An 18,317-nucleotide genomic window follows, 5' to 3' on the forward strand; every position below is an offset into this window, starting at 1 on the left:
AGATTTTATACATGTTTTGTTAATATATCATACACTAATTTACATTCTCAATACATACTAATACGTAAAATATATTCATTAGCATCTGTTGTATGAATAAATATCATAAATGTTATGGACTGTATAATCACATTATAGATGTAATGGAAACATATCATTCATTCAACTTCTTACGCAATACATAGTAATAACGTCTTAATATACAGTTTTCTTTCAGTGCTTAACACAACCTAACCATTTCTACATGCAGCACTTAGATGTGATATTCTATCATTTGAGAAAAAAATCGAAGTTGCAGGAGTGTGATCCATATAGATATACGACAACCAGCTGCTTCTTCAAAACATATATGAAAAAATTATACGAACGCTATTTTCCATAAGTTAAAATAGATCACATATCCACGTAAAAAGACTATGCATAATCGGTTGTTTGTGCTTCTAATGAAATCGCTATAACAAATATAATTAATGGATTCTGTATTCCTGCGGGTTTACCATGGAATTTGGTTGATGAGATATATGTTCCTGTTAACTGTGGAAAAAAAATCACTGGTATTGATTAAAATTGTGTTAAAGGAGAGAACAATACGCGTGTATGACTCATTGTCAAGCAAAAAGAAAAGTGAACCACCAACTGAAATAAGAAAGTTAGCAGTCATGCTGCCTACTTACTTGTCGGACAGTGAGTTTTTTGAAAAGACTGAAAGAGTTGACTGGTCAACACTTAAAGCGTACAAAGGGAAGCTTGATCTGCAAATTGATGAGATAAGTCACGACCCATTTGATGTTGAATACGTCCAAAACATTCCACAGCAAGCGTCTGATAGTTTGTAAGTGTCTCTTACTTTTTAAATTTTCACATGTATAATCATGGTAAATTACTATACTTATCGATCTTTCATTTTATTAAAAATTCAGGGACTGGGGAGTATTTGTGCCTGCATATGTAGAAATATTGAGTGAAGGGCAGCAAGTTCCTTCATGTGAGTTTGAAGCTGCTAGTCAACATGCACGTTATGCTTCGTTACTATGACATTACGGAGTCACAAAGACAGAAAAAGGTTATATGAGTGATAATGATGATCCTCCTCGTCCAAAGAATACTTTTCTCCAATCATCTGATGAAAGTGCAATTGTTACTTTGGAGTAGCTCATTCTAAAAAATATTTTAATTGCTTTTTTTGTTGTTTCTGCTAAATAGTTATATACAGTAATGTTTTTGGAATGTTGACTTTTAGGCAACATTATATGAATGACAGTTATTGGTTCTAATACATTTACATTTACATAAACTCTTTTCTACTTATTCCATCTTGTTTGTTAATTACTCATTTAACCTAACTTAATATTAAAAGGCTGTATAACAACATTTTACATATGTAAAATGTCACATATGTATAATAAATTAAATATATGTAAACATTGTTTTTTTTTTTTCGAAATTAAAGAAGTAAATATTATATTATGAGTTAATTATACATGAACAGGTATCAATTTATTTTTAAGAAATTCAGTAGGCAACATCATACATGTTGAAACGTCTCATTACTTAATTGTAAAACAGCTTCGTATTCAAAAATTTTTTAGAAAAATATCAATACATCGTAAATTGTAAACAAACTTAATGTATCAACATTTATACATAATACTAATAACAAAATAAAAATATTTTTTACTCTCATACATAGATCTTAATGTATAATCCATAATCCTCACACAAATTCATTTGATTCATATTATTATTAGTTATTATGCTTTTAAAAAACATTTACTTAAAAGTCAAACATGTTGTCAACGTATAATATCATACATGTTAAATATATTATACATTAAGATTACATATTACTATGCTGCAATAATAAGCAGTAAAGTCATAAACTGTAATAATTCAAAACCGTGTGATATTGTTTCCAAAATATCAAACATTCAGTCATAATTAAAAAGCACATAACAAATAAAAACATAAAATAAACTTCAACAAGCAAATAAACAAAAATCAAAAAACAATTGACGTTCTGTAGTTATATCCAAACAATCACTTAGCATTTAGAATAACAAATTAAAATCTTCAACTTTCTTTTGGAAAGAAACCACACGTCCTACGGTTGTGATCTGCACGCCCGCATTTACCGCAATGGTTTGAACTTGAAAGTGATTGACTAGATTTCAAATTCTTCCTTTTTTTGGCCTCCCATGAGGTCTTCTGTATTTGGGTGGCAAGACTTCATCTGCATCAACAAAATCAGGTACAATCCAATCTTTCATGTCTGGCATAGGAATTATGGGGAGTTCATACGTCTTGACAATGGTGTTTGGACGGTACAGTTCTGAACAGCAACGCCCATACTCTTTTACATCTATATTTATACTCTTCAAAAGGGCAATTGCGTGTGCACATGGAATTTCATCAATTTGATACCGACAACAGCTACACGTGCCACGCTCAATATCAATAATGTACCTCCTTCCTGATTCATACACACAGTACAGATAACTACCAGTTGCCTTAACCTGTCATCAATGATTAATTTTATACATTTAACAATATAAAAATTAATAACAAATAAAAAGTAGATTCTACTATTAGAATACATACCGTCATCCGCAATGATTTAACCCCATTATCAGTTAGTATTTCTTGAAATCTTCTTCCAAGCATTGTGTTTGTATAAGATGCAATTTCACTATTCTTATAATTCCATGTAGCAAATAGAAGTCTCACTTCTTCAAGGAAACTTAAAATAAGAAGTACTCTAGCCTCTACCAAACAACCGTTAATACATTCAGCTATATTAGAGGTCATCATTCTACCTCTATTAATAGGGGCGTGACATCGAGACCATTTCTCATAGCCAGATTCTTTCAAATATTCCTTAATCCTTGGATCAACCTTTCCAACCTTTGACATAATGTAATCAAAATCTTCTTTTGTATACGTTTTAGCCATGGAATAATAAAGGTCACTAAGTCTGTCTTTGCTTTTTCTAAAATATTTACAAACATTTTTTCATAAATGCCAAATACAAGCAAGATGGGGGACATTAGGATAAACAATGCTCACACCTTTAATGATACTTTCGTTACGATCTGATACAATACACACGTTGTCCCGTTCTCCAAATGCTTCTCTAAATTGATGAAAAAATCAAGTCCATGAATTGTCATTTTCGGAATCCACTACACCATAAGCTAATGGAAGAATACATCCTAAACAAAAAATAAACAGTTCTATAATATATGTACACCATTGCACAGGTCTGTAATTATTTTACACTTAGCTAATACATGACATCATACATGTTGTCCCACCAGTATCACTATGTTGAAATCAAATAAAATATATAACTCCACACATTTTAATAACGTATAATAGTACATCATACATTGTAAACATACTGTTAGGAAATTATATACTAAATGTAAAATATATAACAAAGTATGAATATTTTACAACATCATACATACACCATTGAGTATAATAGATAATCATACACATAGCACAAAAATAAAATCTACTTACATTTTACTCGTTCAATTTAAAATTAATATGAAATTTCTAAGGTTGTTTAAATAGAAACTAGCATCTACTTTATAGAAAACATCAAAAACGTAAAATAAAAGGCGTATATTGATATTTTATGTACTCATCAAGCAAGTCCAATTTTTATTATACATACTAGAGCAATATCTAATCTGCTAGGACGCATGCACAATGCTGAAATACCTAATGTAAATACTTCAAAGTATAATATCTGCAGTATCAAGAGTGCTCGCCGATACAAACGTTCCTTGATATAGCCCGCTTAAATGTGCACCATCTACAGTTACTACTGGACGACAAAATTCGAACCCCCTTATCATGGGATGTAAGGCAATAAATAAGTTTAAACTCGTTATCTAATGCCTTATGCATCCGAATGTATGATCCAGGACATACCTGGTTCAACATATAGATATAACGGGGCATTTTTCGATATTCATCAGCTGTTCCACCTGTAAGAATCGCAATTGCCTTTTTTTTTGCCCGCCAAGCCATCATTTAGTTAATATCAACACCGTATACGGCCTTCATCTCTTCAATTGTGTCCGCCGGTGTGTGTATTCTCTTGTAATTAATTAACTTTGGTGCAGTAAACTCGCTGATAAAAGTTGTTGTCGAAATCAAATTATTCAGAACTCTGTCACTCAAGCTGCAACTATGTTCTGAATCAAATGTCTTTATCACAAAGATTTCCGAATGATTCATCGAATACACCTTCAGAATCCATTTACAATCTTTTACACGACAATGTAACACATAGCTGCAAATATATTTTAAAACATGTTGTCTATTTAATCACATACATATAAAATCTTTAATTTAAATAAGAAAATCATAACTAAATTGTTGCAGTTTTATTATACATTCGCATGCATGTATGATGGAATATTATACATAATAAATGTAACTCTTTTTTATGCAAACAGCAAAGCCAGAAATTACAATCAATAATAAAACTCGTTTAACAAATGCTATTACAACACAACAACATCTTTCACAACATGTACAAATAAAAATTAATAATTTATCAGATCGTTTAGTAAAGGTGTTAAATCCATTCGATATCGCATATTTTGCCATAACCGATACCAAAGTTTGCTTATCCTTATAAAGTTGGTTCACTTTTATTTCAGTGTTCTTGCAATCAGTAATGGAATTATTAACTTCAAATTCTGGAACTTATAATGAATACTGAGTCTGCGTTTCAACAACAGTTAAGGCAACCGAATCAGATTCACTACCTTTAATACATATTACAACCCCAATTTCGCTATCAAACTCGATATCCTTAATCGATTAGTTGGAAGTTGTTATACATAGCGGAAAACTTATAAGCCCAGAACATTGTTTCTTCAACTCAATATAAACCTTGACTCCATTATCATTTCTTATGATAATTGGTGAAGAATTACCATCAACAATATATTTTACTTCAATTTTTTTTTCGAACATCATCAATACCCAATTCCATCGCGATTGTCGCAACCAATTTCGCAAAGTTAATACTTTCAGACAATAGCATCACTTTTGTATGCTTTAAAACTTATTTCCGTCTCCCATATACCTGAATGACGCAACAATATTGGGATGTTCATTTTTTTCTCACAAAAACGTACGAGTAAAAAAAATTTTACACAGAAAAGTAAATCAGAAAAGAAGACAATTAAATGTAATGTTTAAGATTTTTTGTTTTTGAAATTCAAATTTCAGTTACTATTTTAACTCATACAATAATTAACATCAGGTAATTAAATAACGTAATTTAAGGAATAGGGATACATTTACTGATTCTTTATCCCTCAATTTTAGGTAAATCAGATTTATCATACATTCAGCGAATGTATAACAATCAATCGAATGTATGACAATATTTTGGATACAAGGGAGAGAGAAAACCTCAATGGAAAATTATGTAAATAGTTTCACTTTTGCGATATATAAGTGAAAAATAGCTATTTTTATAAAATTTCAAATTCTACATGTCAAACTCCAGATTATTCATGGAGGTATTCTGAAGTTTCACTGTGTGAAATTTGAATCTCCATCAATTAGGCTGAAATGTGGTTTTTTGTAAGTAAATCAAGTAAGTTATTAAAAGTGGTCTCGACTAAAATCGTCTAGCGTTGGTCTAAATTTGCTTGCACCCAACACCTTAATGGACTAATTACTTGGGTCAATCTAATTGGGCTTACGCACTAAAGAAAGTTTGTCATATGACTCGAGTGTTAATGGGTGACTCATTGGGCTTAGTCCAGCGAGTCCATTCTTTTATGACCTTACTGCTTCAACGCAACGTTCCGTACATTTAAGATTTAGTTATAATTAATGGCTTTATTAAAAATCTTTATTGTCAGTCTATTGGAAACAACTTCTTTATTTTATCGAAGGTAATGGTATGAACTGCGTACATTTTACCTTCTCTAGACCCCACTTTGTGAGAATACGTTGGATATGTCAGTTTTCATAATATCAACTGTTAATGTATATAGTTGAATACGCTAGTTAAACGTCTTCTATAACGTGGGTCTACTGCTATACGAGAGTTGCATCATTTACTTGTGACTTAATTAGGCGTGTAAGGGTCTGAAAACCGGTTGAGAGGTGCATATATTTTATATTTTATCTATGTTATAACTTCATCAGTTTTTTTTTTCATATTTGTTAGGACTAAGGTATACCATTTGACTTGTATATATTTTCTTGTTAATCAATAGAAGCAGCCAAGCCTTTTCTTGCATACTTGGTTGTTCGTACGTTTGCATTTTCTATTCAACAAGTTGTTCAATATACATTGTATCACCACTTCCAAAAAGTATCACTTACGAGTTAATATTAGTATAAGCTTATGGAAGAGGGAAAAAAAAATATGGGCAGCTGAGAGAATTTCTTATTTACATAGTATTAATGTAGATTCTGATGAAGAAGAAAGAAGGCAACAAAAATAAAGGATAATTCCAATACAAGTACATATTTTAATTAATTGTAGATCGAAGACTCAACTTTTCAAAGCATTGAAATGGTATTTAAGCAACCTTTGGGTGTCATTAATAGTCTATGAATGTCAGAGGGTCAATTTACATCATGGTTCTACAAGACAATTTCTTTCATCAACAATAAATAAAAGTACAATATGAATCTGCATCTGTATGTCAGCTGTCTACTAGGATACATTTTGCTTCGTACATATACCGAAGGAAAAAAAATATATATTAGTCATATATGATTCACACCGAACAAATTGGGCGATCGAGAAGGTATCTTTTAATATCATAAAAAAAACTCATTGATCGCAACACGTCAAACAAAAAAAAATAATAATAATAATAATAACATACCTAATATAATCAGAATGATTGAAAGAGAGTAAAATAACTAAATCAAAACAACCGAAGCCTAATTTCATTGAGAAGTGACTCATGGATTTTAAAAGGAGAAAATCAAATTTAATATTGATAGAAGTATTACTGTATTACTGTTAAAAAAATTACCCCATACAATAAATAAATACATAAATGCATCCAAATATGTGATTGAGTAGCCTATCAAGCGGGTTGAGCACGATAAACCTAATGTTCATATTTTATTAGAGATAAAATATTAAGTAATTTTTTTTCATCCATTTTAGTCTTGACGAATAAAATGATCTGACATCAATTAATAGAAATTAGTATAGTAGAAGTTGTTTTATCACGACTTTATTTGTCCTGAATCAAAAATCTATTGGGAACAATCTGATAATAATATAGACTGCATAGCTTTATTTTTTTAAAACTTGTTATCATTATTAGATTAGTCTAGAGGAATTTAAAAAAAGAAGGGGGTGGGTAAATAGAATAGAAAAGAGTGGGGTCAATTCCAGGAAAATAGGATAAGGAAGAAGGAAGAAGAAGAAAGGATGAGGAAAACCAGAAAGGGTTGTTCTAAGGGCGCCCATAGAAGGAAAAAACCTGGCCACGGTTTTCCACTAAACCGGGAGTTCTTTTTTCCCTGGACCGGGATGGGCCCCGCCTTTCTTTTTGACTTTATCTCCCATGTTTCCCCCCACGCGCTTTTTTTTTTATAACTCCATCTTTTTTTCGTTCGATGTTCGAAGCTTACATTAGGCCTCGATTAATTTGAATCGTGCGTTGCAGGATCCATACCCAAGATCAAACCCATATTTGATATAACTCCATCTTCTCTTAATAATAAAATACCCCTTTCCCAGTTAACTCATTCAATTTATATTCAAAGTTTTAAGGACACAAATTATACTTCGTCCATTTTATTTTAATTGATTGATCTATCTTACTGAAAATAAATACCTCATATTAATTGATCATTTTCTAAATTAGGATAAAATTAATAACTTTTTTTTTATCTAATCCCTATAATTTATATTATAAATATAAATAGTTACAATTTCAATATGCATCTCTATGCTCAATGAATAATATTAATATGGATAAAGTGTAAAATAAAAAAAAATTATCATTCGATTTATGATTTTTTAATCGTCGTGTAAAATAAAATGTGTTCATTTAAAATGAGATGGAGAGTAATACTTTTTTTGTTTGAAAATAGTTCACTCCTGTTAAAATATTTATTAGAGATTTATTTATCAAATTAGCCTTATTAGTTATAATTTAAAAACATAGATTTATGTATATATATTTTATTTATTTATTTAATAATAAGAATAGTATTGAAAGAACATAATAATATTTTCTTTACTTCATAAAAGATACAACAAAACTAAAATAAATGTTTTTAATAAAAAAATTAATTATTTTAAAATTGATGAAGTATAAAATTTAAGGACACATATTATAATAACTAAAACAGATTAAGTGGATCTTACTCTTCCACTTTAAGCTATTTGTTTTATTTTGATTCGGGACAACAAGAACATCATATCATTAAAATTTCACATGTTAGGTGTGCAGAGGGTAGAGTATACGTAGATTTTATCACAATCTCGTTGAAATTAAGAGAGTATTTTCAAAAGGCGCTGAAAATGATTTTGAAATAAAGTTATAAGAATTAAAAACGAAAGATATGTATAATGTATAAATGATCTATTTTGTGATATGTATAATGTATTAAATAATTTATTTTATGGTCTTAGATATCTCATGCAAAATGCTAAAATCAAAGAGTTATCAAATCAAACAAAAAAAAAACTAAAACTAAAAATAGAACAACCAAATTTAAACGGATAAAGTATGAAATTGTCACGAGCAAAATAGTCATACAAAATATGGCGAGGAAAGAAAGAATTTGAATACTTGTGCACGTTACAATATGTGATTTGTCATTGAAACATTTTCCATCATGTATGTTATTACAGAACTAGGCTTGTTTGATGCATCATCATTATCAATAATAGGATGCAATCAAGTAAAGTTGTGCCTACTTGGTGTTCCTCCTGCTACGGTGGATTCAATTAGACTTTGACACTCACATGTCACCTTATGATACGTTCAAATATCAAGCTCATATTTGATATGCATATTATTCTTTGTAATTGAAGGTAGTCTAATACTTCCTCTATCAACTCTCGAAATGGATTTGTTTCAAATTTACATGAAGTTTAAAATCTTAAAACTATCTATGTTTGCTTGATACATTCAGGAATATTCAATCAAAATGTTATTATAAATATTCTTTAAATTGAATTGAACTGAGCTTACGAACAAATTTGCAAGTTAGTCTGCGAAACAACTTGTTATATTAATAATTGTCTAAAAGTTGAACGTATTGATTAAAAATATTTTGAATATTTGGGACATAAATATTGTGAAAGAAGAAATAAAAAAAGAAGCTCAATTTTTCATTTTCTTCGTTAGGAAGCAGTTTACCTTAGGATTTTCATTTCCTGATGCGAATTCGCATATGGAAAAAAATTAAAATGAACCATATGCAGTTTATTTTATTTTTCTTGTTAAGTAGAATTTTATAAGGTTGGAAGGACTTGGTTACATGAGAAGAAAATGCTTAAATTAAAAGGAAAAACAAAGAAAAACGCTCTACAAATAATGTTTGTAATTAACATATTAGAAATTTAACAAAGTGAAATTTTAATGATGGAGTATATGTAGGTATTATATCTATGTCGTAGAAGTAGAGAAACTGTTTAAAAGGCCTCGACTTAAGTGAAGCAAATTAAAATCATAACTGAATTGAAAAAAAAAAATGATCATGAAAAAAATATGACAACTAACAACAAAATAATTTAAAGAATATATACAAGTTTCTGCAGCATCAACAAGGTGCGATCCCCTAATAGTAGATTAATTAACGACAATAGACACACTTCTACACTTCTATCAAGCCAAATACGTGAATAGATTAGTGTAACATCCACACCTCCTTTTATAAAAAAATAATTTATAATTATTTTTTAAAACAAATTTATAATTAGGTTAAATAATTTAATTGGGAAGAGGACAACGGTACTTTCTCTGTTTCAGTTTATGTGACACTTTTTCTTTAATTTGAAATTCGATAAAAAAGAACGCTACATTTTCTTTTTTGACAATTATTTTATGACATCATCATTATTTTACTTTTTTTAGAATTTCATATCTAAACTAATGAGAGTGTGAGTTTCAAATTTATTACGATGTGTTTACTATGCTCTCTTTTTTATTTTAAAAATCCTGATACATGACATTTCAGATGAACAAAAAAAAATAAAATTTACCTTAGCAAAATTTAAATAAATTATTAATATGAGTTAAAAGTTAAAATCACATTCTTCATAAAATGAAATTATGTCTTCTTTTTGTTTGTGTCTATAGCGCATTTATAACTCCAATTCAACTTTAAAAATAAATTGAAAATCTTTTCAAAAAGAAGTGAAAAAACAAAAACTACCACCAAACTGGGTTGTGATGCAGCGGGATGGGCTGCTTCACCCTTAATCAGAAGTCAAGGGTTCGATCTTGGGCATGAAAAAAACTCTATTGGGAGCGCTACCTCCGAATGAGGCTCTACCCAGTGCGAATCCGAATTAGACAGGCTCCAATGTGAATACCGGATACCGAATGAAAAAAAAAAAAAAAAACTACCTTAAAAAAATCTTATGGGTTTGTATTAGAACTTTTGAAAGAGTTCTGTATAGTGAAAAAATGAGGAAAACAAAGAGCGCTTAGAGAGAGGATCGAACATCGGCAAATTCTCAAAAACTGATTGGACGATTCTCATAACAAAAATGAAAATCTTTAATTTTTCTTTTTAAAATTCAAATAACAAGCACATGATAGGAGATTAAATTTCTGTCAAAGCGATTTTTTTTATCTATGACAAGATTTTTTTAAATAATAAAAAAGAATGTGTTATACACATGATCACATATCAATTAAGGTGTATTTTCAAACTGATAAGTGATGATTTAGATGTGTCTTTCACGTTCTCAATAATTTAAATATGAAATTTTAATAAAAATTAATTTAAATCGTTAAAGTTTGTAATCTGAATTTTATTGATCCTGCCCTGAAAAGTTTGTGGTATGATTCATGTTTGTGATTTTTTATGGGGTCTGTAGTAATAATGTAGGGATCGGACCGATAGGCCTAGGATCTATTTGTACGTATATAGGTGCGTTTAGTGGGCTGTGTCAGACGATTTTTTCATTTACACAAAATTAAGATCAGGGGCGAACCTACATTGTTTTTTGGGTGCTCTGACACCGAGTAAACTCGACTCGAAATAGGTATAATTATATAGAAAATATACAAAAATAGGTATAAAAGATATAAAAGCAACCACTAAAATAAAAAGTTGGTTGGGTGCATTGGCATTAAGATTGATCTTAAGGATTTTCATTGAAAGGGACATCTTGGGTTCGAACCTCGTTGAGACAATTTTTTACTTTTTTTCAGCTTTTTAGTTTTTTAAACACCACAATCCTTAAATCATGGGTCCGCCACTAATTAAGACTATCGTCTCCACCTTGTATTTCTTTCTTTCATAGTGAATTTCTTCTGATTCTGTCTGTGATTTTTTTCGTAAGAATTTTTACATAAATTCGTGTGTTCTTTTTTTTTTGTTTTGTTTTATGATTTGCTTATTTTGTCTGATTGTAACATAAATATGTTTTATCATTTCAATCAAAATTATTCAATAAAGTGAATAAAGTAAATTTAATAAATATTACTTATAATGTTTTTTTAACTATTAAATTTTATATCTAATTAAATAGTACCACATAAATTGAGGCCCGTGAAAGTAAATGGTAATAGGAAGTAAGTACCTCCTCCGTTTTTTAAAAAATGACCTAGAAAATAAAGAGGGCCAAAATCATTTCTCTCCCCAACTTTGTCTTAAAAATCAAACTTTTCCCTCAACTTTGAACAATAATCATATGCTCTTTTTATCCTAATTGACTTTTTAAAATTCTTATTTTATCCTTTATCATCAATTTTTTTATTCTTTTTTTTTAAATCATCATATTTTCATTTTTAAAAAAAATCATATCACAAATTTTTCATAAAAACATAAACATTATCTTTTAGGGAAAAAAAAGTAAGAAATACTAATTAAGTATATAAGTTAATGATGATGTTTATGAAGTAAATTAGCATGATAAGAAAAATAGTTTTATTAATAATAATCAAAACTATAATATTTATTTTATAAGTGAAAATAATAAGTAATACTAATTTTATAAACATATTTCAATGCAGAAAATACAAACAATAAATGAAAGCGATAAGCCTCTAGTACCACCTCGAACTATGGTCAAAGTTGTTACAACACATTCCAACATCACAGGGGTCCTACTATCCCCTGAACTCAAATTTAGCATATTTTTGTCATTTTTTGTGCTAATGTGACATCTTTATTATATAAAATAGATTTCACATCAAAGGTGTCGCGCGATCTAAAATGATTGACAAAAGGTATTACGTTAGGTAAAAAGATTGACAAAAATACGCTAAAATTTAGTTTAAGAGGTAATAGGACCCCTGTAAAATTGACGTGTGTTGTAGCAAACTTGGTTATAGTTCAGAGGTACCAGATGTTTTTCTCAAATAAAAATAATGTCAAATTTTAAAGATTATTTTTATTTATATAAATTATAAAATATGTAATACGCTATTAATGACAATCACAACTTATTTATTGATATAGACAATAGATACTATCATTTCTTATCACTTGATTCTCATACTAAAAATAGATGGTTTAATTTATCTACTCAATTTGAGAAATCGAGAGAATTGTATTATGTTTTTCTTCTACCCTTTAGTGTTAAATAACTATATAAAGTAACAATATAGATAAATTTAAAGTTTCAAATTATCATTAATAAAGTTAATTTAGCAAAATATACCTCTAAGTAAAATTTTCTTAAGGATTGTGTTATATCAACAAAAAACTAAGTAATATAAAATGAATTTAGTAAAAGAGTTATAAAACACGAAAATATACGCACATGCATATACATACATATGTATATATACACACTTAGGGGTGGGTTGTTTGGAAACAAGTTATTCCGGAATTAGTTATCACAAAATAAGTTGTACTAACATGTATGTGTGATAACTCATCTCATCACTGTGGTATAAATGGTGCGACAAATAATTTTAAGATTACATAATACATCTAATTAAACGCAGGATAAATAATTATAAACTTTATCTCTGAATTATTATAATTATATCTCACACCAAACGACTCTTGAATACATATAATACTAAATTAACGATCCTAAAAAATAACATTGAATTTTGTGATAAATTTATAAAAAACATTAATTTGCTTATAAAGTTAATAAACTTAAATAAAATGTTACAAATATCCATGTTAAAAAAATATTCATTACATATAATATAAAAAAATATTACATAAATATAAGATTAAAATTACAAGAACAAAATGGACATTGCATGAAATAAAAGTGAGATTATGATTTTTGTTCAATGTTAAGGGAAAGATTGAATTTTTAATCAAAGTTGGGGTGAAAATGATTTTCAATCAAATAATTTTTTTTTAAAATTTTGTAATTTTAAATTAAAATTATATTAAATATACTAAAATGTTATTTAATCTTATAATCTTAAACATAGTACGTGAAAAGTTTGAAATTCTTGACAAAAAAAGTTTTTTTTTCTTTTAAATAGACAAGTAAATTATTTTTTTTAAAAAAAGAAGAGAGTAAGATATGTGGAGGCGCGTAAAGGAGGATGCAGTAGAAAGAGGATGTGGCGAGCCGTCATGAGTGTGGACAGGCTTTACTCGTGTCGCCTTCTTACTATTTCCTGGTTTTGGACCAACTTGCATGTCATTCTCCGCCTTTAGATTTTCCAACAATTTTGTTTTACTAATTGTTTCAAAATGACCACTGTGCCCTCTGCTTTAGTTTTCTAATACAATCGATTAGGATTGCTGAAAACTGCACTTTAAAATTTGAAGTTAGATGGTCAAAAGAAACTTTTTGAATGTCTCGATTGTTTAAATTTCATATATCTATCTATACATGGGTGTACTTTCTATCTGAATTAACAATGAAAGTTTATTAAAACATACTTAGGAATTTCAATGGAATGATAGTTCAACTATCATTTAGTAATAATTCAGGTAAAATATTAGCACACATAATCAGATATATAATTCATAAATAAAGTTACTTTAGGTCCGTCTTTGACTTTTTACTTTGATAGTAATTAAACAAGTATCAATCATACAATAATCTAAAGTATATATGACTAGAATACATGATTTCTATTTACAATAAAAAACAATTATAATTGATCCCCTAGAAAACAGGGATAAAATGGATATTTCATAAGTAAGTGAATAAGCTTTCCCAAATGCTTGAAACAGCCAAATGATTTGAACATTCCCAGGATACCACTGTTCTAAAACCACTTGCGGGCGCCCCCTATAACTCCCCTCGCCCCCTCCCCCCCCCTCACATGGAAACTCAACTCCTTCATCATCATTCTCCATATATAAGCTCTTTCCCCGTTACAACTCCCAAAAACCAGAACTACTCTTTCATTAACAAATTTGGTCCTTAAAAAAAAAAGTGATATTAAGCTATGCGTTTAAGCTGCAATGGTTGCCGGGTACTCCGGAAAGGTTGCAATGAAAAATGCTCCATTAAACCTTGTCTTCAGTGGATACAATCCCCCGAAGCTCAATCCAACGCCACCCTCTTCCTTGCTAAATTTTATGGCCGGGCTGGTCTCCTCAATCTCATCAACTCTGGTCCTGATCATTTGCGTCCTGGTTAGTTAATTTCCATGCTTTAAACAACTCGTGTACATAAAAATGTCACTGGTTCAAGTCTTGGTTCTCTTTTTTATATAATAATGAATTTTGCTTTACTGAATGCAGCTATTTTCAGATCCTTGTTGTACGAAGCATGTGGGCGTATCGTAAATCCAATTTATGGTTCAACTGGTTTGTTAACTTCCGGTAACTGGCAACTCTGTCAAGCTGCTGTTGAAGCCGTTCTAAACGGCGCGCCGATTGTTAAGCTCTCAGCTGCTGATGCTACGAGTCCGTCTCTTAAAGCTTGTGACATTCGCCACGTGTCCAAGGAAAATAACTCGGGTTCGGAACTGCACAAGGTTAGGACCCGAACCCGGTTCAAGCGGGTAGCGGGTAAGCCGGAGCTGAAGAAACAGTCGCCGGAGGTTGACGATGCAGCTAGGGTTATGTGGAGTTGGTGTCACAAGGAGGATGACGTCATCGGCGTCGGGTCACCGAGCCGTAATTCGGGTCTGAGCCAACAGCGGACGGAGGAGCCGAGCCGAGAAGGAGAAAGCGGCGACGTTGATAGTGGCTCGGTGGAGACTGTAGAAGCCGAGCTGGTGAAGCTGGATGAGAGTGATGTTGGGTTGGAGCTAACGCTGGGGTTACTGCCGTTGATGAGAAGTTGATGGAGAAAATGGACGGCCTTGATGAGGCCACGTGTACAATAGAGGTGTTGATTAGCTAGAGCTTATTTGGTGGGCTTTTAAATTAAGATTTTAGATAATCAATCCTGTGGGAAGGAAGCCCCCAGTTTTTGGAAGGTGGTTTTTATTTTATTTGAGTTTGTTTATTCGTATTTAGGTTTATTATATTTCATTTTCTTTTAATTCTCTTTTTAAGGGAAAGAGCTGATGTGGAATGTGAATGTTACTTAAGTAGTAGATATAGAGAGATGAATATACAAACCAAGTTTTAACTACCCTTTCGTTGTCTCTAACTATCTATTGATCCTGTTGGATATTTTTGTTTTTTTTTTCATTTTCAATTCGACCCATCACAATCCATATGGCGTACACTGTAGTTTTATTTGTCTTTGAGTCAGAGCAAAATATTAAGAAATATACATTAACTTTTGGAATTTATTTTTGAATATTGTATTCAAGTAAATATAAGTTTGAATAAACTATGCACCCAATTGTGATTTATGTAGTTGAAATATAGACCATTGAGAGGTTAACTTCTGTCCATATTCATTGTTTGACTGTTTCTCTAATTCTTTGCAACTTAGAATAATGTTAGTTGCTAGATTTCATTTAGAATAATGTGTTAGGTGTTCTGTTACCAATAAGCTAGCTTTCATTTTCTTGGTACTAGTTTAGTACTACCTTACAAAATATTTTGAGCAACCTATTTTTTTTTTTCCCTCCAAGTTTCTGGTCTATTCACCTTTATATCACACACAATTAACAATTGTTTGGCATTATCTAAGCTCTTTTTTCCCCTATATACTATAGTTAGGCTAATACTCAATGCCAAATGTTAAGGTAATTGGTTCTCCCTTCTTATGAAACCCATTTTGGATTAGTTGGTTAGTTAAGTGGTTTTTGTCCAATGCAAATTGTAATAGTAGGTACATGATGATTATTGTTCCTAGCTTGCTAGATCATTGCTTATTAAATCTATTTAAATGTTGACTTATTTCTCATTTGGTCTAATTAAATTTATATATTGCTATTTGGTTCATCATAAATTGACCCATGTCAAATGTGTAGGTTCAACGACACTAGCTTAGCTGCAAGTGGATAATTATATATCGTCACATTCGTTGAGCTCTTAACATGTATGTTGCCCATTTGAGTTGGGATTTTCATGTACATTTATGTATATGTGTAACAAACTAAAGCTTTTGATTGATCAATGATGAGATGGAACTTACAGGCAAATCGTTCATCAACATATAACCAAAAAGGAAAATCGAAAAGTGAGTTTTCAGTAAAAGCAACATAAGGTCTTAGCATAAGCTAGCCTAATACATTATTTTTCTCTATTTTATATAGACATTCTACCCAAGGTTCCAAACGTAATTTGCCAAAGTCCCCAACCGTGGCCTTGTTCATAACAGTGTGCATCCATCACAACAAAAAATCTGAACTCAGGAAGCTGACTAGGCCCAAACTTGTCTCACATGACCAATCAAATAAAGATAAATACTTTTATGGGCTGATTCACAACTAAATATGGGCTCCTTTTTTCAACCTCCATGTCTACAACAAAAGAGAAAAAGTTTACAAAGAGCAAGTCCAAACAAATTAATGTACTATACATTGCCGTGTTGCTCATCTGAATTAGTAGTAGTATTATAGGAAGGATCATAACACTGTTGGGAGATGTATAATACATGTACCTCTAATTAATTCAGTGGTGTGTAAAAGATAACATTACCACGACAAGGGAAAGATTTTTACCTTTATATATAATGGATTTAGAAGTAGAAGTGGAGAACCATGCATATTGAAGAGGTCAATCGAAACGCTTCCTAAGTAGAGCATAACATTCTTGCTTACTAATTTCATAATGTGTAAAAATGACATATATATATATATATGATTTAAGGAGGAGCTCCCTTCAGTCCAATAAGCGGGACAAGTTAAGCGGAAGTAGTTGCTCCCTTGCCATGCAAATGGTTATTCTTAAAACTAACTACATTGGTTTGTTAAGCTTAACCAATATGCATGACTAGGCAGCTCTTGCCGCTCCTCGCCCCTCGGTCTTGGCCTGAAAGGAGCTCCTTGCTACTACAACTACACAATCTTTAACTCACTTCTTTCAAAAATAATCTCACCACTTCTATTTTTGTATTGAACTTTAAGCCTTAGCATCCTCCCCAGTACTATTTATATAGCAAGTACATAAACTAAATACAATCCCTCTCCTAGTTAAAATGGTGGGTGGCGAGGTGTGGAATCTTTTAGCAACCTAGTAACCTATAGCAATTGGCAACATAGCCTGCCACTTCTAATCATTTCTTGAAGTTTGGGAATCATGCTTCATCCAGAGACGTGTCTGGCCATTGCCAAATATATTGAATACTTTGATTGCTCAATTCATGGCTTGCCAAATCATCACACATATATATGGACAAAACAAAAAATGAACCCTTTATTAACTCGACTATATGTGACGTGAACAAACGTATCAGTGTCGTTTGCTTTTGTAACTATGATATGACTCTACATGGGAAATAAAAGCTGCTGTAGTACATTACTAACGTTACTTGTAACTCATCGTCATAAAAAATCTTTGACTAAATCTAGCTGTACTAATACATTGTTTATGTAGGAGAAAAATGAGATCGCTTCTTATTTTTAAGAAAATAATATTTTCAAATATTTTACGTGGAAAAATAAAAATCTCCTATAAAATGACGGGGAGCTTTTTTTTTTTTCTAAATATAAAGCTAAAAAAATGTAGATTTCTTCCGCTTGAGAGGTGCTAGGCGTGCATCATTCCACCTTTTTTAGATTAACATGTTTAAAATGATGGAAGCACACATAATAATAGAGTAAGGGATCTTTCAAAAA

At 30.6% G+C, this 18,317-nt stretch overlaps 2 protein-coding genes and 1 long non-coding RNA gene across 3 annotated transcripts; 1 reads left to right on the top strand and 2 right to left on the bottom strand.

The window, feature by feature from the left end:
- Nucleotides 1-2,168: 2,168 nt before the first annotated feature.
- LOC107857850 lies at nucleotides 2,169-4,038 on the bottom strand. Its single transcript, XM_047408803.1, has 4 exons — nucleotides 3,940-4,038; nucleotides 3,106-3,179; nucleotides 2,599-2,986; nucleotides 2,169-2,513 (listed from the first exon to the last, which is right to left on the bottom strand). Exons 1-4 carry the CDS (start codon nucleotides 4,036-4,038, stop codon nucleotides 2,169-2,171), a joined length of 906 nt encoding a protein of 301 aa, XP_047264759.1.
- Nucleotides 4,039-13,929: 9,891 nt separating this feature from the next.
- On the top strand, nucleotides 13,930-15,715 carry LOC107862162 (LOB domain-containing protein 41). Its single transcript, XM_016707638.2, has 2 exons — nucleotides 13,930-14,766; nucleotides 14,875-15,715. Exons 1-2 carry the CDS (start codon nucleotides 14,577-14,579, stop codon nucleotides 15,420-15,422), a joined length of 738 nt encoding a protein of 245 aa, XP_016563124.1. The 5' UTR covers nucleotides 13,930-14,576; the 3' UTR covers nucleotides 15,423-15,715.
- Nucleotides 15,573-17,577, bottom strand: LOC124897247. Its single transcript, XR_007053974.1, has 2 exons — nucleotides 17,202-17,577; nucleotides 15,573-17,000 (listed from the first exon to the last, which is right to left on the bottom strand). It is a non-coding gene; the product is annotated as an uncharacterized LOC124897247 (long non-coding RNA).
- Nucleotides 17,578-18,317: the final 740 nt, after the last annotated feature.

This window comes from Capsicum annuum, chromosome 3, assembly GCF_002878395.1.
Source record: "Capsicum annuum cultivar UCD-10X-F1 chromosome 3, UCD10Xv1.1, whole genome shotgun sequence".
Classification (NCBI taxonomy): Eukaryota; Viridiplantae; Streptophyta; class Magnoliopsida; order Solanales; family Solanaceae; genus Capsicum; species Capsicum annuum.

Excerpts from the sequence above, each read along its gene's own strand:
- LOC107862162 (XM_016707638.2), top strand. The coding sequence starts at position 14,577 with ATGCGTTTAAGCTGCAATGGTTGCCGGGTACTCCGGAAAGGTTGCAAT. Across the intron at positions 14,767-14,874 it reads TCCTGATCATTTGCGTCCTG|CTATTTTCAGATCCTTGTTG; the intron begins GTTAGTTAATTT and ends TACTGAATGCAG.
- LOC107857850 (XM_047408803.1), bottom strand. The coding sequence starts at position 4,038 with ATGGCTTGGCGGGCAAAAAAAAAGGCAATTGCGATTCTTACAGGTGGA. Across the intron at positions 3,180-3,939 it reads ATATCTATATGTTGAACCAG|TGGATTCCGAAAATGACAAT; the intron begins GTATGTCCTGGA and ends CTTATGGTGTAG. Across the intron at positions 2,514-2,598 it reads TTAAATCATTGCGGATGACG|GTTAAGGCAACTGGTAGTTA; the intron begins GTATGTATTCTA and ends CATTGATGACAG.